This window comes from Lathyrus oleraceus, chromosome 6, assembly GCF_024323335.1.
Source record: "Lathyrus oleraceus cultivar Zhongwan6 chromosome 6, CAAS_Psat_ZW6_1.0, whole genome shotgun sequence".
Taxonomy (NCBI): domain Eukaryota; kingdom Viridiplantae; phylum Streptophyta; class Magnoliopsida; order Fabales; family Fabaceae; genus Lathyrus; species Lathyrus oleraceus.
Window position 1 is genome coordinate 66,103,004 of NC_066584.1, and position 22,536 is coordinate 66,125,539.

A 22,536-nucleotide genomic window follows, 5' to 3' on the forward strand; every position below is an offset into this window, starting at 1 on the left:
TCGGTGCCATTTTTACTTTGAAATCATGTCCTTCTTTTTAATTTAGGTGATGGTTGATGGTGGACCAGTCCGGTGAGGTCCAACGGATAAGAAGACCGAAGCTACAACTCCAGCGATGTGCTGACATCTCTCACAACCACAAGATCCATGTAATTTGTTTTAATCACGATCGTTCCTTTTGAATACCAATGTTATGGCGCGCTGACTCATGTACACGGTGGAACGCGTGTCTCTGGCCACTTAATCTGCCACCTCAATTAATGAGGGAGATCAAGTGGTCTACGTTTTTTCTGATATTTTAATTTTCATTTTAATTGCATTATTTTCAATAATTCATATTAAATTCAATATTGATCCAAAAAAATATGGGACTTTCAAATATTTTTCTCTTTCATATTCTGAATTAAAATTATTTTTTGTATCATTATTAATATTTTTCATGAATTAATTGATTTTGCATTTGTTTTTAATTGTTTAAAAATATTTTTAAATGTCCAAAAATTATGAAATTTTTTCTCCAAGGTCCTTTGACCTTGTTTGACCTTTGATAAATCTCATGGCCATTTCCTTGGTGTTTTGATGAGATTTTAGGAATTGGACAAACCATATTTAATTTAAAAGCACTATTTTAGTATTTTAATTTGAATAAATGCCAAATAAAATTGTTGACCAATTGTGATGGCTTGTTTATGTTTGACTCTTGTTGTTGGGCCTTGGTCAAGGTTGATTTGAATTTGTCAAATTAATATCATTGGATTTAGGGGATTGATGGAATGTACATTCCATCTCCCAAAATGAATGGATGATATTAATTTGGTAAAAGTCCTCCTTTGACCAATTTGTGTTTTGATCGATTCCCCTCCCTCTTCATCTCATTCCCTTTCTTCATTCATTCATTCCATTTGGCCTATGACATCTCAAAGTCCTAATGCTGGTTGATTGAAAAATTAACATGCGTATGGATGAAATTAGGCCACACCTTTTGCATATTCTTTTTTTGTGTGGTATGTTTCATGAGCATAGTCCGTTATACTATGTCTCTAACATGCATTAACACCAATTACGATTGCTTAACATAGCACTAAATTTGTGACATAAAAGGCATAAGCATTCTAGTTAGTGAGATTGCTAGTCTCCCATCCTTCATGGTATTGTGTGGAAAGTTGGCCTTCTTTCCTTCCTTTGGAAGATGTTTTGGCTCAAGGATTCATGCTTGTGATAAGTGGGTTGAGTGTTCTCCAAAGAATGTCTTGAAAATGAAAAGCAAAAGCAAAATAATACTAACTTCTAACTCATTAACAATTAACTTTCAATTTCAAGTCGTTTACGTTAATGCCATTTAATTTTTGCCCCCTATTCATTTTCCATTGTTCATATTATTCTAATTGTTTATGTTAATGCAATTTTCACTTTGTCCAATTGGACCATATTGTGTGATATATCTTGTTTGTGTATACGTTGCTTGTTTGTGTGGTCTTTGACCATTAATGTACATAACAATAACAAAAACCCTAAAAGACTTTTGTGTGGACTGTTGGCTTGATCTTGGACAAATGGACTTAGAACCTAGGCAACCTTCCTATGCTAAAGGACTTGGCCAATGCCAACTTATTAAGAAACCAAGTGCTTGCAATTTGAACTTCATCTGATATGTCATTCGAGATCTCTCTAAGTTCATCTGTAACATGATCATTGTGAAGCTGTTATTTTGAATCTGTGACTTGTGGAATTCATTTGTTACATGGACTATTTTGGAGAAGATCATGGAATGGATAAGCTTGGATGTGAACATATTTATTTAATGCCTTGCTCTTCAAGATAATATAATTGTGCATTTGTGTGTTGCTTGATTCTAAAAGTCCAAGGGAATTCTAGGTTTCTATTGACATTCTTATCTATTGGATTGCTGCCCATTTGGTCAGATCTTTTCAACTCTAAACTTTTAATTTTGTACATATGATAGTCTCCTCATCTTCTCCCCACTTCTTTAATTTCAAAATCTCTGCCCCCCATTTTTCAAAATCTTCTTTGTGTGAACTACTTTTGTTCTTAACTTTGACCACTTTTGCAAAAAGATAGAAACCTTGGCCTTATGCCATTGCATTTTCAAACTCCTTTTCTTAAATCAAACTTGTAAATAGACATAACTATACTTGACTTAAACTTTCGAAAAGTCAAAAAGAACTAACTCATTCAAACCATTTTTAGGCCTTTGTGCCTTTGAAACTTAATTTTCGTTAAAAACAATCCATCCACTTTGAAATTTGTATCACGAACTACGAGGTTTTGATCCCTCATTTTTATGTTGGTACGTAGGCACAAGACCGAAGGTCTTGTCAAAGACAAAAATATAATTAATGAATTCTTTTCTCATCCCCCCACTCTATTTGTTTGTAAACATCACTTTGTACCAAGTACATATGCACACGAAAAGGGCTCCCTAGGAGTACCTATGACACTTTGGGTGCTAACACCTTCCCTCTGTGTAATTAACCCCCTAACCTGTAATCTCTGACATTTTATTAGTTTTGATTTGAAAACTTCTTACTTTTTGGGTTTTGTTCGTACTTTTTCCCTTTTCCCTAGGAAACAATAAAAGCGCAGTGGTGACTCATGTTATTTGATCTCTAGCTTATCCATAGCTTGATAATCATGAATTTCCCGCTACAATCAACACTATTGAGATCAAAATCTTTATCATTTTGGGGAGTCATATCATCTATAGAATGTATGACCTTCGTAAAAAAATCCCTAGACTTTGTTACTATAAGCATAACCCAAAAGTAAGTTGTCATCCTTACTTAACATATAGTCACATAATGTCTCCACATGATCATGTGTATTGACAACACCCTTATCTCCCTTAGTAGAATCAACCTCAACATCTTCATGGGTATGATCAATATCCTCCTTAAGCATTTAAGATTCTGACAACATGTCAGACACGATGTCTTGCACATCTTTATCAACATCTTGATTTTCCACATTGGATTCCTCGGATTCTTCACCAACAACCATGTGAATGAGATGATGATTTCTCATACGCCGATACATAAGTGAGACATCAATCATAGTTCCACCAACATCCAAATCAGATTTATTAACATGTGGAATATTGTGGAGAGCAAGATCTGGAAAATATTTCTTGTCAAATAGCATGTGGCTGGACTTTAACACATTAAGAGTAACACCAATTATAGTTTTACCAAACACACTATCATGTTTTTGGTTAAAAAAACTCCAGCCAAATGATAAGGAATGCCAAAATTTCTCTTCTATTTCATTTCCTTCTTCTGAACCACTATTGGTTGTTCAATGTTGGGAGGACCTCCAGCCTGACCATCAACCTTCCCTTAAATGACAAACTCTTGCTTGAGTATTATACAGTCCATATGTGGTAAATCAGAAGTATGAGTAAGAGGTTAAACCGTCTTATGTAATATACTATTTTGCTTCTTAGGATGGTAAGCTTCATAACTACCTCCTTTTTCAATATTGAGATTAGAACTCATGCAACAACCCTAAGGTTTAGTTATATTCTAACATATCTTCTATGATGTCTGAAACATGGTATTCAACATTCTGCTCTATAGTGGCATCCACCATCTTCATCTTTACGAACTTATTTCTCTTATGACTAAAGTGAGCCGATATATACTCGAATGCATCACACGGTCGAACATACAACATAGTCGCCACCAAATTTTATTTATCCTAAAAGAGGGAAGGGAAAATATCGATAAAACCCTAGGGGAATAGAAAAACAAGTGAGGAAGTCGGTTATGCAAGGGGAAGGTATTAGCACCCCTCACATCCATGGTTCTCCATGGGAACCATTTTGAATGCTCTTGCTTGGATGGGTGTTGCTATCTTCATGTACCTGCAAAACAAAAAAATGGGTTAGGAAAAGGGTGCTCGAGGAGGATTGGGGCCCTCATGCTTGCGTATTCTCATGGTGCAATGAGAAAGTTAGAGCCTCAACGTTCGTGGAACCAGAGAGAGAAAGGGGGAAAAGAAAGAAAATTTCTCACCAAGGATTAACATCCTCGTGCATATGTATCCTCATAGTGCAATGAGGAAGTTAGAGCTCCGTAGTCCGGAGGACTAAGACTGAAAGAAAGAGAGAGATTGAGAGTGGTGTTTAGACCAAAAAGGAAGGATTACCAAAGAACTGGGACTAGCATGGTAAGGGAATGAAAACCAGAACTTGTCAAAGCACTGGGACTGACATGACAAGGTTCTTACCAAAGCACTGAGACTGACATGGTAAGGGAATGGTGTCAAAGCCAAGAGAGGGGTGTATAACCATGAAGGTGTCAACCTAGAAGAAAGGGGGTTAACCATAAAGGTGTGTCCCAAAATGAAGGAGGTTAACCATAAAGGTGTTTCCGAAAAGGAGGGGGTTAACCATAGAGGTGTATACTAAGAAGGAAATTAGAATGGTGTTTAAACCAAATAGAGTTGAAAAGAGGAGCCACATGAATAGTTGTAGACTTGAAAGTGAATTAACTGAAATTGCACTAAAGTCTATGAAAAAAGGTAAATACTCTGAGCAACTAGGTCATTCGTCTCGTACCAAAAATATTCAGAATGAGGATATGAATTCTCCCTCTCATACCTTCTCCATTGCTTAAGGCACATGGGATACAATCCTTGTCAATGTCTGACAAGTTATTAAAGCATGTTCCCAATGATGCTTTATGGGGATCATGCAGATGATTCATGCCTTTCCTGAAGTATTGTACTTGTTGGGAAGCTGAGCTCCAACACAACAGAGGTAAGCCCAATCAAGTGACCAAGGGACTTATGGTCACTGGACAAAGACAAAGGGAAAATGTGCAAAAGTAAGGGATCTGTTTGATCAAATAGAATTTGATCAAGCTAAATCAGAGTAATGAGATGGATAAAAACATAAAATGCATGATCATACAAAGACTAACCTAGGGTCTAATTATTAGGTAGCCTAAGAGAAAGCCATGTGGGTCCAAGTGTACTGAGCCTAGTCTCATTGTTAGGTAGCCCAAGAGAAACCCATGTGTGTGCAAATGTGTGCTAACCTAAATAGATGAATGTTATAAGAAAAGGTATAAGGCAATGAACAAATGACAAGATCACAAAAACATAATTTCGATAGGTTAGAAAGGTGAAAGGGATCAAGAGATCAATGAGTGTTAGATCTGGAAAAGGTCAAAGTACTAAGTCCAAAGTACAAAGTGTGCATCCTCACTCCAAGTCAAACCTAAGTCTTAAGAATCATGTTTATCCATTTTATCATGTTTTGATTCATTGATATTGTCAAGCCAACCAAACACAAGATAAGAAGCATAAGATAAATAAGACAAGATGAATAATATATGAAGTGTGATGATGAATGAGACATAAAAGTAAATTGCAATAATAGAAGTTGCAAGAATGTAAAGTTCTAGAGGTTTATCAGTTAAATGTTAGGTGTTAGAATGTTAGAAGGCAAAGTCAACATAATAGGTGTTGGTGTAAGTCCTAGAGGCCAATACTTTCGGTACTTGTATAGGATTATTTATTATTAATAAAATGCTTTTTCTTTATTATGTTTGTTTAATAAAGTCCCTAGAATAGCTAGTCCATTTAATGTAGCAAGTGTGACTTGATCATGAGATCTCATTAAACATAAGGACACTATTCTTAAAGTATCTATAGTCGAGCTTTGTTAAAAAGTGGGATAAAGTTAAAGCATTAAGACTATTATTTACATAGACTGATGATCACATATCATGGATCATGGATAATGAGTTATCAAGTCTTTAACATAGGTATGAATATTAGGAGTAATATTTATGTTGGATTGACCCGCTATGAGAATACTGTATAGAATGTTATGCAAAGTTTCATAAGTTATTCTCATGGTGATAGTGGTGTATACCACCCTTCAACCTGAAACCACTATTGACCCTAGATGTAGAGTCGAGTGCTTTATTACTGATCAAACATTGTTCGTAACTGGATGACCATAAAGACAGTTTATGGGTACTCCACAAAGCATGCTGAGGGACATGAGTGACCTAGGTGTAATTTACCCATTCTGCATAACAAGATAAATGTCTAAGGGTCCAATATTGATCTGGACAAGGATGACACGGTATATGCCTTGTGTGCAATATAGACATAAGGGTAAAAAGAGTAAATTCTACACACATGTATTATCACAAAAAGGGATTTGTTAGATCACATGACACATTTGTGTCTTGGGTAGCAGTGATGTGTTGTTAGATATCGCTCACTGTTTATTATGTTAAATATGTGATTTAATATAATTTCCAATGTTGCAAAAACCTACAGGGTCACACACAAAAGGATGGATTGTTGAGAAATAAAGTAAATAAGAAACACCATAAGGTACGGTGCACTTAAGTGAACTATAGAACATCGTAAGGTACGATGCACTTAAGTAGAATACGAAATATGGTAACATACCATGCGCTTAAGTAATTTTAGGTATACCATAAGATATGGGTCACACACACTTAAGTGGGCTTTTTAGCTTGCAGCCCATACAAGTGGTTCTAGAAATAGAACCCTTGTGAAGAAGCATTTCACTGGATGAAATTTCATTTCTCTCTCTCTCTCTCTCTCTCTCTGTCTCTCTCTCTCTCTCTCTATCACACACACACACGCACACACACACACACACACACACACACATACACTCAAAGCCTTCATTTATAGCAGCTAGCACTGAGACTGAAGGAATCCATTCATATGGACTAAATAGAGGCGTTGTCATCATTCAACGTTGTGATCACTCCTTAGGTCTGCATCAAAGGTTTCAATCTCCACAAGAGGTAACGATTTCTATCACTGATCATGCTCATTCGTAAGGATCACTAAAGGAAAAATTTTAATTTCCGCTGAATTTTGGATCGCAATTTTCCTTCAGTGGCATCAGAGCCATTTACGAAACCATGCATCTGATAGTTGGTTATTTTCTGTATTAATACGATTAAAAGACAAAATGAATTAAATAATAAACGAGTAATTAAATTTGGCATCATGTGTGTCTGATTTGGATGATTGATGTTGACTATGCTTCGGAATCCGACGTTAGTATGGTGAAGCAGTGATACATCGATCGTCTATAGGTTACACAAATGAGATCGATCAATTTATATATATGATATAAGTAATTCTGATGCAAAATATGGTATATATGATATACTGTTTCTATTTCGTTGATTCAAACAATTAATGATTGTCATTCCTTTGAGTGATCAATGGTCATTTGCTTCGGAATCTAACATTATATGGTGAATCAATGACATGTCGATCAATCATACTAAATTATCAATTGAGGTATGTTTGACAATATGAAATTGCAGCATTAGGGTTCATGATGGTACAAGGGTTGTGCTTTCAAAGAGTTATGCGATTAGGGTTGTGACTGCACAAGAGTTGTGGTTTAAAGTATCAAGTGTTGATGCGAAAAACGACGTAAATTTCAAATGAATTGTTCATTAAAATTTTGCATCGAGGCGCTGACCGGGCAGCAGAACCCCCGACTAACTCTACGTAGTCTGATAAATCGCCGAAATTTAATTTGGTTTATTTAATTAACAGAATTTAAATTAATAATAATAATTTGTTTATTATTATTGTCTTGTGGTGATCAATTATGACCTTAGTTTTCCTTTATTTTGTTTTTGGGATTTTAAAATACGACCTGCGTGTCATGCCTCTCTTTTAATCTCTTAATGTAACTTCTTTTCTCATCTCAATCCCTCGTATGTAAAACGAGTTTCTTTTATGTAAAGTAATGTTATGAAGAAATAGAAGAATACAACATCAGAGGAGGACAACCTTGAAGATATTGCTTGGAGAAGCTTAGATCGTTATTAGGTTAGCTTAGGTTCTCTCATTAGCTTGGGAGAACAATTGCGCTAGGGGTCATAACTGTCTCATTTTGTATGCATGTTGATCCATGTGAGAGACGATTTATATGATAAATAAGTCGGTGATATCAAAATAATTGCAAATTCCCTCAAACTAAATATTAAGTTTATGCTTTTCAAGTTTTAGCACGCATCAAGACTAGTATCGAATAATTTAGGTTTCACCTGCGAGAGGTGCATGTTCTATATTAGTAAGGTACAATGGGATAATTGTAATATCCAATTGCTAAAATAATGGGCCAAACTTAACTAAACAAATTATAATAAGATTATATACATTTAGAAGAAAGAGTTGGAAATAATCCATATGATGGATTGGAATAAGGAGTTATTCACCCAACTAAAATATTCGAGAGTTGTATTAGATACAGTTGGAAGGAGTTCCTACCCAAATAACCTATTTTTGTGTAATCCGCCTACGCGTACTAAAAGCAAAGTGAAATGTGGATCTCGACCCACTAGAGAATATTCCAACGGGATTTTTCGAATCTAATGGCGAGGGTCATTAGTTTTGAGTAAAATAATGGGAGAATATTTAATTAAAGGCCTAATTAAATATGTTATTTTAATGATACTTATATTTTCATATTTTTCATGTAGATTACCATGACAACAAACACCTCTAACAACATTTTGCAATCAATCCTTGATAAATAAAAATTGTCTAGGACAAATTTTCTAGATTGGCACCGAAATCTGAGGATTATCCTCAAGCATGATAAAAAGATGTATGGCTTAGAAGAACCTGTTCCTAAAGAGGAACTTCATAGTTCTGCACCTAAGGCAGAAAGAGATGCTTATAAGAAGCATGTCGATGTTGCCAATGAAGTTGCTTGCCTTATGCTAGCTACCATGAACTCGGAGTTGCAAAAGCAACATGAGAACATGACAACATTCAGTATGATCAGACACCTGAAGATGCTCTATCAAGAGCAGGCAAGGCTGAAATTCTGGTATCAGATATAAGATGTCGAAGGTAATGTCACATCACTGATATCTGGTTATAAACAATGGATAATTAAACAGAATTGAAAAGCAAATCACACAAGCAATTGTTAACCCAGTTCGGTGCAACTCACCTACGTCTGGAGGCTACCAAGCCAGGAAGGAAATTCACTATAATAGAATTAGTTCAAAGACTATTCATACACTTCACCAAGTTACAGTCTTTCTCACCTAATCTCTACCCGTGCAATTTCTACCTAAGCACTCTTAGATATGAGAACCCACTCACTTCCCTTACAATCACAAACCCGTGATCTTAAACAACAATCCCTTGTGAAAAGAAAATACTTTTCAATTACAAACTCTTGATTTTACTTCACAGTTTCAATCAAGAAGACACACTCTTGATCTTGCTTCAAAGCTTTGATCAAGAAGACTAATAAGTCCAATTCAATCATCAATGGATGACTTGAATGACCTACAGACACAAACCCTAGCTCTCTCTCTAAATTTCGTTCAGTCTTGGTTGTGTGTTCAAACAGGTTTTCTGAGTCCCTTTTTATAGAAACATTGGACATCTTCAAGACCCTAAATATATTTTCCAATCAAATCTTTTTATAACAGTTGTATTGATCTCCCTGGAAAATAAGTAAATCTGGTTGAAATCCCTGAAAGAATGCGCCGGCTAGCCATATCTTCAATCAACCAATGATTGCCATTAATTGTGCAATCACAAAACACCAGATATTCATACTGAATGTTCTGTGTATAGGATGTCATGACATCGGGTCTGACATCTGGAAAAATCCTGCATAATCCATATTTCTTTTTATAGCAGGTACAGCCATATCAGATATCATGACATTGTGTATGTCATCTGAAACAATCCTGCATGAACATGTCTTCCATTTAAGCTCCAGCAGGTACAACCAATATTAGAAGCCTTGTTATTTTATGTGGCATTCTGAAACAATCCTGCTTGCATATGTTCTTTAACTCCAGCAGGTACATAGGATATCTTATATTAAGACATCACACATGACATCTTGTGAACACTCTTTGTTTTACCAAAATTGCTGCCAACACTTAGAATCAACAAACTCCCCCTTTGGCAAATTTTGGCTAAAACATATATCTGTCCTTTTTGTTCACAAGGCAAACTATCAGCAGTTTAAACCACATAACAGTAGTTTAATCAGCAGCAGAAGTAAAACCAATTACTAGCTATGGCTACTAGTAATACACATATGCACAAGGGTACTTCTCCTCCCCCTAAATCTATGTAACAATCAACAGAATTACTAGTTATGGATGCAACTAGTAAGACACACAAATGCACAATGCACAAGGGTACTTCTTTTCCCCCTAAATCTGTACATTCACCAAAAACAGCTACTGTAACTCCAGCACCTGTACCAGCCAGAATGTCACACTGACATCTGCTATAACATCAACACCTGTGCACCTCACCTGTGCACCTCTTTCAATAATAGTTGTCCTTCTGATCAGCCCCATCCAACTTCCATAGCAAGCACTTCTCCCCCTTTTTAGTCAAAATTGACCAAAGGTGACCAATCAGACAAAATAAATGTCTATTAGTCTAGCAGAGAAAGTTTAAAACTGATGTTATAACATTAAGCATGTTAAAACAGAATATTCAGGAAGTACACACCAACATTATACACAGCAGAAAGCTGAGATAATGAACAAATCCCAAGAACTCATTAAGAGCCCTAAATATTACATAACAGGCATCAAGAGGATTGCCACAAAATACAAAAAACAAAAAAAACCAATCAAGACAACAGCCTTCCAAACAGCAGCCCAGCTTCCACCACACCTCCCAGTCTTCAATATAAGTAGGAACCATTAATCAGAAGAAGAAGTATCTCCTTCACCTTCATCTTCATCTTCAGCTACACCTTCAAAGTTTTCCAAGCTTCCAGAGTTACCACTGGATTGGGTTTTAGGTCTTGCATTTGAATCCTTATCAGCCTTTTCTGTGTCTTCCCTTTCCAGGCTGCAGATAAGAACTTCTAAAGCTTCTTTTCTGGCCTAGGCCACCCTTATACCATTGTCCAATTCTTTGCAGGTCTCTTTTAGTTGGTCAATCAGGCTTCCTTTAGATTCAGACTCCCTTCTGGCAGATGTCATGACATCATTGACATGACTTCCCTCAAACAACTTGTAATGGATGGACAAAGGGGATTTTCTCCTGCTTGGGATGTCACTTGTGCTCAGAATCCCTGGTTGTTGGCTTAGGATAATCCACAAATAAGGGAGGGGAAGGCAATGGGTAACTTCACAGCATTTGTAGAAGCATGTCTAATGGTTTGTTCAAATATGAACTTGCCAAAATCATAGTTAACCCTTGTTCCAATAGCATGAATGATTCTTCCAAGATTGATGGAGATAGTAGAGGCATGATTAGTAGGAATCCAATTAGCTGAGCCAATCTTGTGCAAGATGGCATATTTAACTCTGAGTTTTCCAGCTGATAAGTGATTTCTACTAGGCCATTCATTAACTTGGCCAGCTGTGATAGCCCTACAGACCTCATTATCTATGGTTTCTAGGTCTACTCCTCCATCTATTCCTCTTCCTAGGAACTTGTTGATGACACTTGGTGAGAATTTTACACATTTGCCTCTTACAAATACCTTGCAAGACTCCCTGCTGTTCTTATCATGAATATCCTTAGGGATATTAACAATAAACTCTTTAACCAGCCCCTCATAGCATTGTGGTAGAGTTACCACAGTCTTTATGAGTCCAGCATTTTTGATCAGATCAATAACCTCCTTTACCTCTACAGCTTCTTGTCCAAGTTCTCTTTCAATGGCTACTCTTCTCTGAATGACATATTTCCACTTTACTGCTTCATCTTCCAAATGAAAGGAGATATTGTCTAGATGGACAGCAGCAGCCTTGCCAGGAGATTTCTAAACAGCCTGCCTTTTTGCAGGGGAGATGTCTGGGACATCGTCTTTAACATCCTCCTCAGAATCAGAGATGCGTCTTTCTTTTCTTTTTCCAACCTCAACCTTGCTCCATGGTTTTGAGGGTCCTACTCCTGCAGTCTTTTTCACTCTAGCAGCTCTCGTTTTAGCCATGCTTTTTCCTTTCTTAGTTCTCAGTTTCTCAGCTATGCTAGGTTTAACCAGATGAACCAAAGGATCATCTTCTCCTTCAGTGCTTTCTTCCTCCAGGTCAATAATATTTTCTTGAGACACATTTTGTTTCTTGCTAGGTAGGGTTTTACCTAGAGAGCAAAGCCCTTCAGCAGCCACCTCTTTTTCTGATCTAGATGAATCATCATCTTTATCAGCATGGGGTTCTCTCTCAGGAGAGGGTTCCCTTCTGGACAGAGGGGTAGAGACCCCTTCAACTTTATGTCCTTCACTAAGTATTCTAGTAACCAGTCTCCTTATAGCGCGATCAGTGTAATACATGTCTTTAGGAAGAGAGGAGTTACCAGAGGTATTACCTTGCTTATCTCCAGCATTGGAGGAGGTACCTGTGGTGTCAACCGGTATCATGCACAAAGGAGTGACGTCCATTATGTCTTCATCTACAAACTTCATGGATGAAGTCTTTGCATGTTGGGAGGGTTTGGAACCAGATGACGATGGATGTTGAGACATGTTGAAGGACTTTTGAGAAAGGTTTCTTTGCCCTAGCTGAGCTTTTCTTAGAAGTTGAATGGAAATGGCAGTTGCTGAGTTTAGGTAGCGTGTGCTAAGGGAATAGATACTGTTTTTAAAGCTAGGGAATGATTTATCATTAATGTGGCTCTTTCTTTTAAAAGGGCAGACATTATTTTTATTTATTTTATTTTTTCTTTTTAATTGCCATAATTTCTCAAGAGTCCAAATCCCTAATTTCCCTTCCTCATATTCAATTTTACCCAAATTCCTTGCAAGCTCATCCTCTTGACTTCTGAATTTGTCTTTCACACATTTCCTAATGGAGTGACAATAGCTAGAACAGTATTTTGTCCATCTGTGTTGAATCTGATTTTTGGACCTGGCTTCAGCATTCAGGAAGTCATAATACAATGTTATGACATCATGTGTAACATTGTCTGTAAACAGTAATAGGTTCATCCAACCCAGTTGAGCCCAACTACTATCATCTTCTATACCTTTCACAGGTGTCACCCAAATCTTCTCCATATCGTCCTTGGCCTTTTTGCATAGAGTCCTTTGTGGCTTAGTCCCAACGGTTCCATTCTCCCTATGATTGGTGAAATGTCCACCTGTTTGGTCTACCCTCTTAGTTTTTTGAGCAATCATATCCTTTTCTCCTCTAGTCATCTGGTGTGACATCTTTGTGTGACATTTTCCCCAGCCTTGTTTTTCATCACTCTTGAGGGCATCTGTACTCACCCAATACTTTAAGGGACAATCCAATTGAGAGCTCCATATGTAGCAATTGTCTTTGGTCCTGATTCCTCTCATAATTACTTCACTCTTTATGTCAAGGATTTGGCATTCAGTTTTGGTGAAGTTAACATTCAGACCTTGATCACATAATTGGCTAATGCTTATGAGGTTTGCAGTTAGTCCTTTCACTAGTAGAACCTTGTCAAGTCTAGGTACTCCAAGGCAATCAAGTTTACATGTTCCCTTGATTTCACCTTTTTCTCCATCTCCAAAAGTTACATAAATTATAGTATGTTGATGCAGATCAGGTAGCAGATCTTGGTTTCCAGTCATGTGTCTGGAACATCCACTATCAAAGTACCATTCTTCTTTGGCTGAGATTCTGAGGGGACTGTGAGCTATCAGACTTGTGACATTAATCTTAGGGACCCATTACTTTTTGATGATAGGCATGTGATGTTTGGGTCTGAATTGATGGTGATCCTGATGATGAGCAGACCTAGGATAGCCATACAGTTTATAGCAGAATGGCTTTAGATGACCAAATTTCCCACAGTAATGGCATCTCCATCTTTGGTGTTTTCCTTTCAACTGTTTTCTCCTTTGGTGTTGTGACATATTATGTGACATCACAATTTTTTGAATGCACTTAAGTTTGGCTTGAGGTTTGACACCAGTGTCACTACTCCCAGGTTTTGAGTTATTATACCCAATGCCAGATTTGTCTCCTGTTATTTGTCCAATTTGAAGGATCTTGTCTAAGGAGTCAGACCCATTTCTTAACATTCTTACATACTTGGTCATCTCTTCTAATTTAGCATTTTGAAACATGACTTCAGTCTTCAATTTTGAGATAATTTTTGCATGGTCTGTCTTCTCACTTTCCAGCTGTGCTATCTTCTGATTTTCAGCTTGTGGATTTTTGTCTAGCTTGGTATTCAGAACCATTTCTTCTGTTTGTAACTTGGAGATGGTTTCCAAGTATTCTATCTTCTCGTTCTCAAGTTTAGTAATTTCCTTCTTCTGGCTATCAACCTGTTTGCACAGCTCCACACTTTTGTGACACAACTTTCTGTAGGTAGATGCCAATTCTTCAAAGGTTACTTCACCGTCACTTGAGTCTTCATCAGATTCCCATCTTCATGTCAAAGCAGTCACAAAATTTGCAGCCTCCTCTGTATCACTCTCATCTGGCCAGGTGGCAGCAAGACTCATCTTCTGCTTCTTGAGGTAGGTACCGCATTCTGTTCTAATATGTCCATACCCATCACATTCATAGCACTTTACTTCTTTTCCTTCTTTGGGCTTTTCTTCTGACCTTACTCTTCTTCCATTGCTGATGTCAGATGAGATGTTTTTGACATTTGCCTTGGATCTAACATCCATTTTCTTTAACAATTTGTTGAACTGCCTTCCCAACATAGCTACTTCATTGACAAGATCTTCATTACCCTCCTGACTCTTGTCCTCTTCTGTGTTTGACATGAAGGCAATGCTCTTTGTTTTTCTTTCAAAACCATCATTCAACCCTAAGTCAAAGGTTTGGAGGGAACCAATTAGCTCATCTACCCTCATGTTGGAGATGTCTTGAGATTCTTCTATTGCAGTTACCTTCATAGCAAATCTCTTGGGGAGTGACCTGAGAATTTTTATTACCAGTTTTTCATCTGTCATCTTTTCTCCCAGGGCTCCTGAGGCATTAGCAATTTCAAGGATACTCATGTGAAATTCATGAATATTCTCTTCTTCTTTCATCCTTAATTTTTCAAACTTGGAGGTGAGTAGCTGTAGTCTAGACATCTTTACCTTGGATGTGCCTTCATGAGTGGTCTTGAGAATGTCCCAAGCATCTTTAGCTATTTCACAATTGTTTACCAATCTGAAGATGTTCATGTCTACTCCATTGAAGATGGCATTCAAAGCTTTAGAATTCCCAAGGGCTAGGTCATCCTCCTCCTTGGACCATTGTTCTTCAGGCTTTTTCTCAGTAGTGGCTTCTCCTTCTTTAGTAACAATAGGATGCACCCAGCCTGTCAAGACAGCTTTCCACGCCTTGTTATCAAGGGATTTTAAAAAGGCAACCATTCTTGGTTTCCAATAGTCATAGTTAGAACCATCCAAAATTGGTGGCCTATGAACAGATCCTCCATCCCTCTCCATTGTACCAGAAAGTATTCTCCCTAGATCTCACCCAGAGCCAGAGCAGGATGCCTGCTCTGATACCAATTGAAATTTTGGTATCAGATATAAGATGTCGAAGGTAATGTCACGACACTGATATCTGGTTATAAACAATGGATAATTAAACAGAATTGAAAAGCAAATCACACAAGCAATTGTTAACCCAGTTCGGTGCAACTCACCTACGTTTGGGGGCTACCAAGCCAGGAAGGAAATTCACTATAATAGAATTAGTTCAAAGACTATCCGTACACTTCACCAAGTTACAGTCTTTCTCACCTAATCTCTACCCGTGCAATTTCTACCTAAGCACTCTTAGATATGAGAACCCACTCACTTCCCTTAAAATCACAAACCCGTGATCTTAAACAACAATCCCTTGTGAAAAGAAAATACTTTTCAATTACAAACTCTTGATTTTACTTCACAGTTTCAATCAAGAAGACACACTCTTGATCTGGCTTCAAAGCTTTGATCAAGAAGACAAATCAGTCCAATTCAATCATCAATGGATAACTTGAATGACCTACAGACACAAACCCTAGCCCTCTCTCTAAATTTCGCTCAGTCTTGGTTGTGTGTTCAAACAGGTTTTCTGAGTCCCTTTTTATAGAAACATTGGACATCTTGAAAACCCTAAATATATTTTCCAATCAAATCTTTTTATAACAACTGTATTGATCTCCCTGGAAAATAAGTAAATCTGGTTGAAATCTCTGAAAGAATGCGCCAGCTATCCATATCTTCAATCATCCAATGATTGCCATTAATTGTGCAATCACAAAACACCAGACATTCATACTGAATGTTCTGTGTACAGGATGTCATGACATCGGGTCTGACATCTGGAAAAATCCTGCATAATCCATATTTCTTTTTATAGCAGGTACAACCATATCAGATATCATGACATTGTGTATGTCATCTGAAACAATCCTGCATGAACATGTCTTCCATTTAAGCTCCAACAGGTACAACCAATATCAGAAGCCTTGTTATTTTTTGTGGCATTCTGAAACAATCCTGCTTGCATATGTTCTTTAACTCCAGCAGGTACATAAGATATCTTATGTTAAGACATCACACATGACATCTTGTGAACACTCTTTGTTTTACCAAAATTGCTGCCAACACTTAGAATCAACAAAGGCATGAAAGGTTTGAAGTTTCAAAATCTCCTTTTCAAGGCAAGTTAGCTGAGGGAGCCCCTGTAGGTTCCCATGTGCTCAAGATGACTGGGTATGTGGAGAACCTTTAGAGGTTGGGTTTTCCCCTCGGAAAGGAATTTACGATTGATTTGATCTTGCAATAGTTGCCAGAGAGCTTCAGTCAAATTGTCCTTAATTTCAACATGAATGATATGGATAAAACTCTTCCTGAACTAATAGACATGTTAAGAACTGCTAAGCAGAAATGAGAAGTCAAAAGGGAAGTGTAGCACCTCAAAACTTTCCCTCCTCATTCATGCATTCATTTTTAGGTCATTTTGCATTTTCATATTGCATTTCATCATGTCAATCAGAATTAGCTCCAAGAAGCCTGAATATCATCCAAGACACTTTGTGGGTCCTATCTGGGTGATCAGTCAACACAAGGGGATGACTTGGGTTACTTCTAACATGTTCAAATGAGGTCTATTCATCATTCAAAGCATTAATCTTAAAGGAACAAAGGTCCATGATATAGGTTACCAAGTTTGGAAAAGCAGAGCCTGAGCTGTCATGCTCGCTAGGCGAGCAACATGGTTCGCTAAGCGAACTAACTGTCATGCTCGCTAAGCGAGCAGATCCTTCGTTAGGCGAAGCTCATGCGTTTGAGAAAAATAACAGAAATTCTTGGGTTTGAGTTGCTCTCATTTGAGCCCACAAAGCCACGAAAATTAGGCTATATATACTAGACTCCCATCTCCCAAAAAGACCTGACCTGAAAAGACCTGAGCTAACCTGACCTAAAACCCTAGACAGAGAGAAGAGCTAACTGATCCAGAGCAACCTCCCGACACTGAAGGAAACTCATCTACAAAGAACTAATTCCAGACTCTAGGATTGCTCTGCAAACCTAACCAGGGAAATTCAATTTCAATCAATCTCTCCAATCAGGTGTGCCTTATTCCCATTACTCTATGCTTAATTTGAATACTCTGAATGTATGAGGCATTATCGCGAGGTTTTGCCCACAGGTTTAAATGTATATGAATATGTAAATCAATGCCTTGAATGTTTTAATCGTTTCGTTTCTGATGGATACCATAGGGTTTGGGTTGCCGAGATCGGACTGTTATCAATGAAGAACCCAAAACCCGCAAGCCTTCGCTAGCACCTTCGCTAGGCGAGCCTGCAGCGAAGCTTCGCTAGGCGATGCAGCAGCGATCGCGACAGTAGTTGTTTTTTCTGTTTGCTCTAATCTTTTTGTGTTTTGTTGTGACATGTTTTCTATTGCCTCCATGCGTTACTTCCTAACCTGTTTGTTGAGTTTTTATGAGGGCTCACATGACTCTTAAAGAGATAGCTTGCGTGGTATTCCACTTTATTTGTGGGATACCCCCTGGAGATTTATTCCGATTACCTGTGCTGACTTGCTTTCTTTGATGGTGCTAGCTTGAGAGATCCTTGGGTTTCTTGCCCCCTTAGTTGTTGTTACTTCGGATCTTTATCCGCGTGGTACTTTTACCTCTTTCCCGTATTTTACCGCTTTCTTAGCTGGAAGACCTCGATAGGAGGCAATGTTTTCTTTTGTTTGTTTACTTGATACATGTTTTGTGTGGTGTGATCGTCTCCCCCACAGGATTGCTAGGCTTCGTATAGTCTCTCGTTTGCATGTCAATTAAGGTAGCAATGTTCCTTCGTCTAGGACTTCCTTTTTGCATGAGAATTCCTAAAACACAAACAAACTCATTGATTTTTCTTCTCCTAAGAACATGTTTACTTCTTCTACTACAGGTGAGTAAGTCTCCAAAGGTCGAGCATCCGGTAGATTGCGTAGTAACGTCGTTCACCCCAAAGCACCACCCTTACCCCGTAGTTAGCGGAGCTACGAAGACTCTGATTCTCATATTCAGATGAGATATGTATGCAGTGGATGCGACATCCGTGCGAGTCATTTTCTTTTTACCCCCTCTTTTAGTAAATAGTACATTAGATAAACCCACACCCTTTAGACAAGAACAACAAGAGTGGATCCCGTAGAGTACTACGGATGCGTAGGGGTGCTAATACCTTCCCTTCGCATAATTGACTCCCGAACCCAAGATTTGGTTGCGAGACCTTGTCTTTTCCTTTCCTTTTTCTAGGTTTACTTCGAGCGTTTCCTTTCCCTCCTTCGGGATAAATAACGCACGGTGGCGACTCTTTTGTCATTCTTTTTCGCCGGTTGTTTTTTCGCATACTATGATTTTTCAGGTTGCGCAGGAAGTCCATTCTGATGATCGAAAATGGAAAGAAACAGAACAAAAGGCCCACCAAGCAGGGTGGTAAAGAGAAAGGCAATGAATTTGCCAATCCCAAACCCACTGATCCTGCTTTGAAGCCTAGTGGAGGCATAACAAAGGATGGCATCTGCTTCCATTGTGGTAAGACCGAGCACTAGAAGAGAAACTGCCTAAAGTACCTGAAAGATAAGAAGAATGGAGTAGAGACTTCAACTTCAAGTATTTTTGTTATTGAAATTAATTTATCTACTTCTTCATCATGGGTATTAGATATTGGATGCGGTTCTCACATTTGTACCAATGTGCAGGGAATAAAAGGGAGTAGAGATTTGACAGTGGAGCAAACGTTGCTACTTTAGCCGTAGGAACTTATGGATTGACTTTACCTAGTGGTTTAATAATTAAATTAAAGAACTGTTATTATGTACATACAATTAGAAAGAATATTATTTCCGTTTCTTGTTTGGACAAGTTTGGGTTTTCATTCATAATAAAGAACAATTGTTGCTCCATTTATTTGAATGATATATTTTATGCTACTGTAAAAATGAACAATGGACTATATGTCCTTGATCTTGAAATGCCTATTTATAATGTTAATACTAAAAGGATGAAACATAATGAGTTAAATCCAACTTACCTTTGGCATTGTCGATTAGGACACATAAATGAGAAACACATTTCCAAACTCCATAAAGATGGACTCTTAGACTCTTTTGATTCTGAATCATATGAGACATGCAAATCTTATTTAATTGGAAAGATGACAAAGTCTCCACTCATAGGAAAAGGTGAAAGAGCTAATGATCTTTTGGCCCTCATACATACTGATGTATGTGGACCACTAAACATACCATCCGTAGGAGGTTTTCAGTACTTCATCACATTTACTGATGATTTCAGTAGATATGGTTATGTGTATTTAATGAAACACAAATTAGAGTCCTTTGAAAAATTCAAGAAATTCAAGAATGAAGTACAAAACCAACTAGATAAGAATATTAAAACTCTTTGATCAGATCGAGGTATTTAAGCCTAGAGTTTGATGACCATCTGAAAGACTGTAGGATTCTATCCTAACTTACTCCTCCTGGAACACCCTAGTGGAACGGTGTATCTGAGAGAAGAAAACAAACCTTGTTAGACATGGTCCGATCCATGGTGAGTCATGCCATTCTTCCAAACTCCTTTTGGGGACATGCACTATTGACAACAACTTACACACTTAATCATGTTCAATCCAAAAAGGTTGAGAAGATACCAGATGAGATATGGAGTCGTAAGAAACCACATATGTCTTACATGAAGATTTGGAGTTGTGAAGTTTATGTGAAACTAAAAATTTCAACTAAGCTTGAGCCAAATCTGACAAATTCTTATTTGTGGTGTGTCATAAAGAAACAAGAGGGTATTACTTCTACAATCCTTTTGAGGGCAAAGTGTTTGTAGCTCGAACTTGAGTCTTCCTAGAAATGGATTTTATTTCCAAAGGAATCAGTGGGAGGAAAGTAGAGCTTGAAGAGATTCAATAATCACAAAGCATTGATACACCTATGGAGGAATTAGAGTAGGAAACACAAGTAGTTGTGGAAGAGCAACCTGCTGTCATACCCCAATTTTGTCCGGCCATATTTAAATTTTCGTAAATCTGATTTCATTTTTAATTTGCATTATACGCAAACCATGACATGCATTTCATCATGAATAAAACCTAAAATATCAGTCAGAATAAATTTATTGAAAATACAGACAAATTGGTTAAATCATTTCTCAAGAAATTGTAAAATCAGCGAGTAAAAAGTTTTAGAATTAAAATTACAGACACCGGTATTATTAATCTACCATTCATGTAGTTTAACCTAGTGTGCTCGTTGTAATTTTCAGAAGTTGTTTCAGTTGCGTTTTGACCCGCCTAAGCCTTTTAACCGGTGCAAACTTATTTCAGAATTTGAAGAAACGCTATATTTTTTCAATAAGTATGTTTTGTGCTGATCATTTTAGTATGTCTGATTTAATTTTTTGAGCAAATTCACATCCGACTTCTATTTATAATCAATCCTATTATTTCTTTGTTTTAATGTCCAAATTAGAGATTTGTTTTATTATTATCATTTTCTAAATTAAATTACTGTCTAAGAATTCTAATGAATATATTTTTTTTAATATTAGAATTATTAATAAAAAGAAAAGGAAAATAAAATTAAAAGAAAACCATTTCACTCTCTGATCTCACCTCACTTTCTCTCCTCTCACACGCCACTCTTCACACTCCCTACACGTTTTCTCTTCTCACACACTCACCATATTTCCATCACCTCTCTCAACCTCACTCATCTCTCTCTGCTACAAGTAAATAAAAAAGAGAGAACTAGAAGGAGAAGCTTATTCTTCACGCAGAAACATAACCTTAACCCTCCGCCATAAAAACCCTCATCCTCGCGCACCTTTTATTCCGCCCACCTCAATAACTCTTTCGTCTTCCTCAACCACACCACAAAACCCACCAAGCTCCGCCGCCATCCGCTCATAAATCTACACCGGAATCAACTCCGGCGACAACCATACACTCACCACCGATTCACCGGCCAACAACAAGCGGATCCTCCCTCTTTTCGTTGTTGGCGCTCAATCTCACTACCACTTTGCATATCTGACAAGATAATCTGACACAAAATCTACGATTTCATGGCGTCGTTGATGTTCAAAGAACCAGTACCTCATCTTCTTTCATTGCTTCTTTTTCTAGATCTGATATCATAAGTTCATTCATTTTTTATTGTATACTGTTATTTTCTTTTATCTGTCATTTTTTCTCTAATTTCTCATGTTCTCAAAGCTTCTTTCAACTTCTAAGATCCATAAGCTAATTTCTCATATTGGATGAATTCTGAGACTTCTTTATTATTAGGTGCAATATAGTACAATACTGGTGTAGTATTAGAACTATAATTTTTTTTGTTATTCTGAAAATCTTGCATTTTTCACTAATTAGTTTATTTTGTTTTTATTATATTGATAGGAGAAATCAATGGTTCTAATTATATATACTATCTTAAATCGCATATGATTCTGCTAAACTCATGCGGTAACGAAACCAAAGAAATTAAATAGACCATGATAAGAATTCAATCATATGTGTATATTGGAAAGCAACTTTAGAAATGGTGATACCTTTTATATATTTTGATTACATGGTTTGAAATAGCTGCCACAATCATGGTAGTTAAAACTATATTTCCAATTGACTTCCGTTTCGAGACTTGTAATTTAGTATGATTTGTAATATGAGTCCATTTGGTTTTGAGTATTGTTTTTATTTAGGTTCTAGCTTTTGTCAAAATTGCTATTATGTCTTATAGTACAGTATATACACCTTTCTGATATGTAAATATGATTTTGTGTTGTTCTTAATTAATCTCATTGTATTCAAAATCACATTCTCTCTATTCAACGGATTTGGCAATTTCATGTCGATATCTCGTCAAAATCTCAATACATCAATAGAATATTTTCACCGTGTTTCGGTCCTTACATGCGACATTCCAACTCCGTTGTCGCTATGTACAAACTGGTTCTTGAGCACATTGTTACCAATTTTATCCGATCTTCTTTTTATCGACATTATCACATATTTTCATTCTTTTAATTAAATTAATTAATCTATTGAAATGTTGCT

The 22,536-nt window shown here is 37.1% G+C and overlaps 1 protein-coding gene across 1 annotated transcript; it reads right to left on the reverse strand.

The window, feature by feature from the left end:
• Positions 1 to 2,919: 2,919 nt before the first annotated feature.
• LOC127094053 (uncharacterized) lies at positions 2,920 to 12,511 on the reverse strand. Its single transcript, XM_051032924.1, has 3 exons — positions 11,816 to 12,511; positions 11,528 to 11,719; positions 2,920 to 3,168 (listed from the first exon to the last, which is right to left on the reverse strand). Exons 1-3 carry the CDS (start codon positions 12,509 to 12,511, stop codon positions 2,920 to 2,922), a joined length of 1,137 nt encoding a protein of 378 aa, XP_050888881.1.
• Between the last annotated feature and the right edge of the window lie 10,025 nt (positions 12,512 to 22,536).

Excerpts from the sequence above, each read along its gene's own strand:
- LOC127094053 (XM_051032924.1), bottom strand. The coding sequence starts at position 12,511 with ATGTCTCAACATCCATCGTCATCTGGTTCCAAACCCTCCCAACATGCA. Across the intron at positions 11,720-11,815 it reads CCCCTGCAAAAAGGCAGGCT|AGAAGAGTAGCCATTGAAAG; the intron begins GTTTAGAAATCT and ends TATGTCATTCAG. Across the intron at positions 3,169-11,527 it reads ACAGCAGGGAGTCTTGCAAG|TCCAGCCACATGCTATTTGA; the intron begins GTATTTGTAAGA and ends AATGTGTTAAAG.